Genomic DNA, 8,365 nt, shown 5'->3' with positions numbered 1-8,365 from the left:
CAGCTGGCCACCTCGATTTCTCGCGCTAGGTCAAACAGCCCGTACGGTAAAATCTTTTCCGGTGGACTGAAAACACAGCTGTGTATTCAGTCCACTGGTGGACTGAAAACACACTTCCTTTTGTTATCCCTGTCTCTTTAATTAGTAGGGAATCACTTTATTTAAATGGTCACGGTAGATAACTCTCGTCAAAAATATTTATTTACTCTTTCTTTTTTTCTCCATTGTCATTAGTATTCTCGCCTTCTAATTAAAATAATTTTGTTATATGAATTTAATATGTATGTAATACAAAGCTTATATTAACGTTCCGATGAATTTGCTCTCAAGGCATATTAGGTTTGAGTTGGTAAAATGGAATGCATAGTTTAGTTAGCAGATTTTCAATTGCAAACGTCGTCCACACCAAAACAGGACAGAAAACAACTGCCGGTTTTAAGTCAAGCACGGGGAACATGACATGAGTAATTCCAAGTGACTCACGACTAGAGAAATGGAAACTTAATGTGAAAAAAGAACAAGGTTTGGATTATCTCACTCTAATCATGATAAACTATTTATCTGTGCTCAGATTTCAGCAATACGCTGCTGTTGTCGTTGACTGTTGTGGCTGTGGCTGTGATGAAGTCGAAGTGTCGTGTGAAGAAGAAGAAGAAGAAGACGAGAGAGAGAGAGAGAGAGAGAGAGAGAGAGAGAGAGAGGCGAAAGAGAGAGAGAGAGAGGCGAAAGAGAGCCCCCCCCCCCCCCCACACACACAGAGGCCAATCCCGGAAATTAAAAAAAAAACATCTACCATTCATACTACCACCACATAAAATCATCCCTACCACCACTACAACAACTGCCACCACACCATCATTTCATCCCTACCACTACCACCGCCACCAAAACTACCACCACCACATTATCATCCCTACTATCAATACTACAACAACTACCACCACATCATATTCCCTACCACCACTACCACAACCTTTACCACTGCCACACCATCAACCCTACCACCACTACAACCACCTCCACCACCAGATCATCAGCCATCAACAAACCATATATAATTCTGAAAATTGGCCTTTCTAAAGGTCCAGTGCTTTTTCATCAGCACTTTTGGTTAATATTGTAGGTGTAGTACACTGGCAAAACAGATTATTTTAATTTTGACCAGAATTTTTTAAAAAGAACACAATTTAAGCTAAATGATACAGATGAATCCGCATATATAGCCAACTCCAATATCAGGATTCCACTTTATTGATAAACTAAGATAACCTCCAATACGGTCCAAAAATCTCTTAAGCAAGATAAATGTTTAAAATGTTTGGGCGTTTGTTGTTTTAATTTATCTGTTTTTGAACAGGGCAAAATAAAAAAGCGTTTTTTTTCCCCCCATTGTACGCCAGGCATGCCCAAGTGTCACAATATTATGTGAATAAATTTTATCGGCCCAGCCCACCGTTCAATAAATCCAAATGTAACAATAACATGTAAACAATTTTATCTGCCCAACCAACCGTTAAATAAGAAATCTTAAAGAATTCAGTGGTTAAAAATTGTAAGTCTTCCATATGACATCGTGTCGACTATTTGGTGTGTCACTGAATTTTTACAAATGTACACACCTGATAGATCACTTGTATGAAGTATACTTAATCTAATCAGAAAAAAAGAATACTGACTCCTATCACCATCACCACCACCGTCATCACATTTAACATCAGCTCCACTACCACCACCACCAACAGTACAATCATCATTATCATCACCATCTTCGTCGTCGTCATAATCATTATCATCATCATTGTCATAATCATTATCATCGTCGTCATCATCGGCATAATCATCATCCTAATCATCTGATGTTTAATTCGTAACATGTCCCTGAAATTTGAAACTGAGGGTAGGCATGCCTGGGTCCCTCACCAAAGCAACACGTAACATGTAGAACAAGATATGACGTCTGTTTGACGATTTTACAATTTTTTTTCCGACAGGTACTCATTTTACACCTGAATACGGTGAGAGAATGTGAGTAAAGAGCCTGCTCCAAGGACTCAACTATTCACCGAGCGAGGTTTGAACCCAGAACCTTCTGATCCGAAAGTGAGAGTCATACCACTAGATCACATAGCAGCAAAGAAGAAAAAAAAATTCCCTGAAAATCAGCCTTTGACTCGAGTCAGTATGATTTTTTTCTTGCATTTTTCTTTCCGATTTGTCTTTCTTTGTTTCATATACACCTTTGCAGATCTTTATCATACACCAGTGCCTGCTACAGACACTTTTCATAGAAATCATTTAAGACGTGTACTGGGCAGACACTATCCTACAAAGATATCAAACAACAGTTTATATTTAAAAAGTGTAACAAAAAAAACCCATTGTCAATTAAAATTTTTCAGCTAAGGTGGAAAATTTCTGACATATCGTGCGGCTATGTGGTGTTGTGGTATGACACTCGCTTTCGGATTGGAAAGTCCTGGGCTTGAGCCTCGCTCGGCACATAGTTGAGTCCTTGGAAAAGGCTCTTTATTCACATTCTCTCACCTTACTCAGGTATGAAATGAGTACCTGGCCGTTAACAGCGTTGTCTCTGTTGGAAAAAAATAAATTATATTATCAGCTAACAGGCGTCATGTCTCGTTCTGCATGTTACGTGTTGCTGTTGGTCAGGGACCCCTTGTAAAGCACTTTGAGCACATTAAATGGATATTGCGCTATATAAAAGCTCAATATTCTATGTTGTAAACATAAAATTCCTGCCAATGAAGCATTTATGGCCACTATTTCTCTGGCCAAAACAAACGAGCTAGGGGGCAGCCAACAACATCGTTACTTCTAATTCTGGATAGCAATTTGAAACAACTCATTTATGAAACCAGATTGGCAGAGATATCAAACATTAAAAAAAAAAAAGCTCAAGACAGCGACAATTGGAGAATCTACACCACAAGAACATAAGAAAAACGTCCTAAGCTGCAAAGTCGGATGATGTCAAAAGGCTTTAACAAGTCAGTCAATGGTTGCCAATTTTTCAATACTGAATTCAATGTGTTAATAAAACCACAGTATATGTCCCAAACCTAATGAATGGTAAAAAGTAAGGATAAAAATGAGCCTTTATTTAGTGCAGTATCCACTTAATGTGCTCAAAGCACTTTACATGGTGTCCCTGCCCAAGAGCAAATTTTGACATTTAAGACGAGACATGACGCTTGTTAGTTTAGGCAATATTACAGTTTTTCGTACAGAGACAACACTGTTAACGGCCAGGTACTCATTTTACAACTGAGTACGGTGAGAGAATGTGAGTAAAATAGTTTTTTCCAAGGACTCAACTGTGCACTGAGCTAGACTCAAACCCAGGACCTTCCAATCCGAAAGCGAGTGTCATTCCACAAGTCCACATAGCCGTACAAATAAGTACTAGATATCTTTTTACTGGAGTTCAACTCTCAGATAGTGGTTGTTGGATGTGCTCTTGTAAAAGTTCAATAAATTTTTCCCTCCTGAATAGGCAACCCTGTTTTTGCTCCTTGAATTTTTTGACTTAAGACAGCCAACACTCTTCAACGGTCGTAACGTCACTTCCTTCCTAATGACGCATGGTAACTTAGTAACACTAACTATAAACTATCGGAACAATGGCGGCCGCCTGTATGAAATATTTCTCCGGCAAGCATAAAAGTGTATCCAGAGGGAAAAAAACCCCATAAATTTGATCATGTTTTGACTTTTAGACATTCTAATCACTTGGCATATGAAAAGTTCTAGCCAGCATGAAGAATAAAAAGTAATGATTTTCTTTGTTTAGAACCACAATGGCCACCGTTGCCGGGTGACATGACATCAGACTACTGAATCCAATTAGGCCAATGTCCTTTCCATGAATATACTAGCAAATGTTTTTGGATACTGTCTTATTTATCAAACTACAGAAACTAGATTAAACTCCGGCTTTATAGGCCACATGACTTTAAGGATTTCAGCAACCATCTGAAACTGTGACTTTAGCAGGGTTTATTACAAATTTAGTAACTAATACTAATAGCCCTTCATTAAATTTTTGAATAATTTTTAAACAAGAGAAAAAAAATAAATAAAGATAATTCATGTCCAGTTTTGTTTTTAAAATTTTTTCTGCTTCATTTTTGTTTCAGAATGGATCTGAGAACGTTTCAACATGGTCTGCTCTGCTCTATGTCAACCTTGCCATGGATCCTTATCCTTTCCAATGCCATCCTCATAACAGGCGTGTCAAGCCATCCTCCACTGCTGAGAGAAACCCCTTGTGGTCACTCTGTTGTATCTAAGTCCCATCATGAGGTAGGTGCATAAGTGTGTCATGTTACAATGGAGTGCTATTAATTAATGTTTATTAATATAGGATTCTTGAAATCCTGGGTTGAAATTTCTAATGAATTTCTAATGCCACGGTCCCGATAGTTCAGTTGGTAGAGCACTCACTTCACATGCAAAGGGACCATGATTGAAGCAAAGACTACATTGCTGTGTCATGCACATCTTTCTCCTTCAGTTCTTAAATAGTCCAAGTCTATGAGAAAATTTAAAAAAAATTAATTTTGATTTTTGATTTTCTTTGTTTCAATCCAATGGCTTCAAATTGAACCCAAGGCTACATAGCACAGCTGGGGTTAAACTCTGTACATTTTGGGTCAGGAGCAAAGCTCACACTGCTGTGCCACACACATCTTTATTTTTTCATTTTTTAAATATTCCAACTTGGAATTTCCAAGTCTATGAGACAGATTTTATAGTAATCTTTGATTTTGATTTTTGATTTTGTTTGTTTCAAATCATGTAGGTTTTTCACCACGTCCACGTTGGAGAAAGGCACGAGATACTCAAGCGTAGCGCGAATCAGGCTTTGAGAATCCATCTCCACTTTGATGACAGTGTCAAGCGTCTACATGAATCTCACAGACAAATTGTAGAGGTAGGTATTTAATCTTTGTCAATTATGACACACAAATCTCACAGACAAATTATAGATGTAGTTATTTAATCTTTGTCTATGACACACAAATCTCACAGACAAATTGTAGAGGTTGGTATTTAATCTTTGTCAATGATACAATCTCACAGATAAATTATAGAAGTAGTTATATGACTAATCTTTGTCAATGACACACAAATCTCACAGACAATTATAGATATAGTTATTTGATCTGCTGATCAGGAAAAAATAAACTTCAAAGTATTTGTATTATGTGATTAGCCCGTTTTATAATTCAAATATGCAAATTTAATTTTAATTTATTTTATTCGTTTCTTTGAATTCTGTGATTTAGAGCCACGTGAAGACAGCTGCACAATTCTGGGAGTCTACTTTGAAAGTCCGAGCCACAGAGAAGCCTATCAGACTGCGACCAAAATGTGCCACTCCTTCAGTAAGGTTTATATTGGGTTGAGCTTAGAGACAAGTGTGCTACTATATCCCACATTATGTAGCAATGACTATCCCGCACAAATCTTTGGGCCTCTTTTTCGCTCACGAAGTGCCCGAATTCGCGTCAAAATATGGGACGAAGCCGTTTCGTATATACTATTTTAAAAAATTAATTACGACGCTGTTTATCGACGAATATGACTGAAAGTTGGCACACAGTTAGAAAAATGGTCATTTTAGATTATGTCAAGCGACAAAACTCGTGCGATTACCAGAAGACCGTTAAAAATAGATTTTTACTCTTTGGAGTAAAATATTTCTAGAACTACCGGGCGTGGCGGTTTTGTCGCTGACAAGGTAATACATGAACATTTCTTCTTTTTGGTTGTAAAATTTCATATGGATATGACGAGTACTTTTCCCGTATTTTACAAAACACCATCCTAATTTGCTCTTCAAGTTTCAATCTTTTAATCCACTTATTACGCAAGATACAACCAAAGGTCGAAAAAAAATGCCGAAAAAGCGTCCCATATTTTCGCGTTTTTTTCCTCTTTGCGGGTCATCCAAATAAATGACACCTTTGAAACTGCATAACTTGTTTATTTATGAATGGATTTTCAAAATTCACAAACATTTTTACTCAGTGGAGATAGGGCTTTGATTTTAGACAAATTTTTTCCTTAAAAAGAGAAAAAAACATTTTTCATAGTCATTGCTACATTATGAAAATATTTTGACTAAGTTTCTTAGGACGCCTGTTAGGCGATATTACAATTTTTTTTTTGGACAGAGACAATGCTGTCAACGGCCAGGTACTGATTTTACACCTGAGTATGGTGAGAGAATGTGACTCAACTATGCGCCGAGCGAGGCTTGAACCCAGGACCTTCCGATCCGAAAGTGAGTGTCATACCACAAGACCACATAGCCGCAAGGGTTAACAAACACGAAACATTGGCATAGTGTGCAGAATTAATCTTGGCCTAGACATTAAAAAAAAAAGTCTCATTTATTCCCCCAGCAGGCCACATGGAACCATATTTCCATTTCATACAGTACCAGTTGTCTGTTAGGCGTCCTCTGTGTTCAACGGAGATAGCCAGGTTCTCAATCACACCTGAATCCAGTGATTGAGTGCTAGTTGATAGGACAGCCAGGATTCGTTGGATAGCTTTGAATTTAAGGTCAAAATTACAAATTTTATGCAATCCAGTTTAAGAAACAGCACTCGTATCATTCTTCTCATCAAAGCACACTTTTTTGCTCTGCTCATTACATTTGATTTTCTCCCTCTTATTAATAAACGAATAATCTCTTTTGCAAAGTAATTTCAGCAGCGTGCTCAGATAAATTTGTGATAGACTAGCATCCTGTCCAATGGGTAGCATGCAATTCTTGCTATCCATTTAAAATTTCTCTTTGGAAACTGGAATAAACTCTGTATGGTTTTAATGACCTCCATATTAATTTATTACATGTAATTTTGTTTTTTTGTTGTTTTTTTTTTGGGGGGGGGGGGGGGGGGGGGGAGGGTAGCACAGATGGAATATATTCTTTTGATTTTTTTTTTTTTTCTCATCACAGGTGAAATACCGATATGGTCAAGCATTCTGTGTTAACGGTTGCATGCAGAAAACAGTTTGTGGAGATATCACTATCCCTGCTGAACATCTAGAGGTATGGTTTTGATGTTTGCAAGTGTCAAGACTCTAAGATGATGAACAGCTCAGCTCCAGCATGCATTCACACTAACACATTTTTTTCATTGCACCTCATTGAAGTCAGAAAAGTAAAAATTTCTTTGGTTAGAAGTCTTGAAATAGTTGTTCCAATCCATAATCACGAATTTATGAGCTTCAAATTTTGAAATGAAACATTTTTTGACTGCTGCGACTGAAAATTTGTTCTTCGGGAATGGGGATTTTGCAGATTTTTTATTTGGTTTATTTTTTTTATTTTTTTTTTTTGTGTGAGAGAGATGGGTGGGGACAGGGAAAAGGAACAGCTTGACTTTGCTTGGCCATTTAAATTTCCCTCTGTGTGCCTTCAGAAATAAGCACTCTGTTGCATTACTTTGAAAACGTAATCGTAACATGGTATTTGGGAACAATGCACGGGTTGCATACACCTTGCTGATCAAAAACATTTTTACAAAGTTAGTCTCCATCTTCTTGTCTTGTCTTGTCGTTAAGTCGCAACTCCGTGTATCGAAGATAATCGTGACTGTGGGTATGTTTCGGACAAATTGACGTGCCTAGGCTTTTATTTTGATTTTATTGATTTCTCTGTCAAATTCATTTTTGCCATTAATTGGGCAGAGAATTCCTTATTCGGATGGTACTTGGAAAAAACGAGTTGAGATGAGCATTAACTCGTGACTGTGGGACCTGGTATGAGTTCTCTGTCTTCTTTTGTTTGGGATAAGGTGATCGATGGAGATCATTGTCAGTCCATGACGAGTCTTAAAGAGCACTTTGGCTTTTTTTATAGTGCATTTTCATGTAATGACGACCAGTTTCAGCTCTTGCACATCTCACTAATGCTTTCAGTCCTCCTGTAATTGTTACAAACAAACCTACATGCTCTGTTTTGAATTTTCTTAAGCTGTTCCATCTGCTTTTTACTCTTGGAGTCCCATCCCTGGTGCGTACTGTTATTATTTCAGTTTTTAATTTTTTTTGGGTTTGTGAGGAGGTGTGGAAAATTTGGATATGATGTGAAAATAGAAGATTTATTTTGGTTACTTTGTAGATCATTTGTAGATAGTTTTTATTTTATTTAGATAAAGGATACAATTAGACCATTTCAAAGGGAATGGCTTGAAAATCAAGGAAAAAAAAATCAATTTTTAAATGTGAATTTGAGACAATTTGAGATGTGTGTACTTTATCTAAATTTTGTTTTTCTAAATATCTATAAGTCCTTTTTAGATTGAAAGATCAATGATTTAGGAAC

The 8,365-nt window shown here is 37.1% G+C and overlaps 1 protein-coding gene across 1 annotated transcript in view; it reads left to right on the top strand.

Annotated features, from left to right (window-relative positions):
* Positions 1-228: 228 nt before the first annotated feature.
* LOC144957712 (leishmanolysin-like peptidase) overlaps positions 229-8,365 on the top strand; it is a 28,975-nt gene continuing 20,838 nt past the window's right edge. Inside the window, exons 1-5 of the mRNA XM_078889089.1 lie at positions 229-522; positions 4,158-4,323; positions 4,823-4,954; positions 5,310-5,408; positions 6,995-7,087. Of these exons, the coding sequence (XP_078745215.1) occupies positions 4,159-4,323; positions 4,823-4,954; positions 5,310-5,408; positions 6,995-7,087 (489 nt within the window). The 5' untranslated portion in view covers positions 229-522; position 4,158. The remainder of the gene's footprint in view (positions 523-4,157; positions 4,324-4,822; positions 4,955-5,309; positions 5,409-6,994; positions 7,088-8,365) is intronic.

The sequence above is a fragment of the Berghia stephanieae genome, chromosome 12 (assembly GCF_034508935.2).
Source record: "Berghia stephanieae isolate SIO BIC M18660-M18661 chromosome 12, UCSD_Bste_1.3, whole genome shotgun sequence".
Lineage (NCBI taxonomy): Eukaryota > Metazoa > Mollusca > Gastropoda > Nudibranchia > Aeolidiidae > Berghia > Berghia stephanieae.
This window is presented reverse-complemented; position numbering and strand designations above follow the sequence as displayed.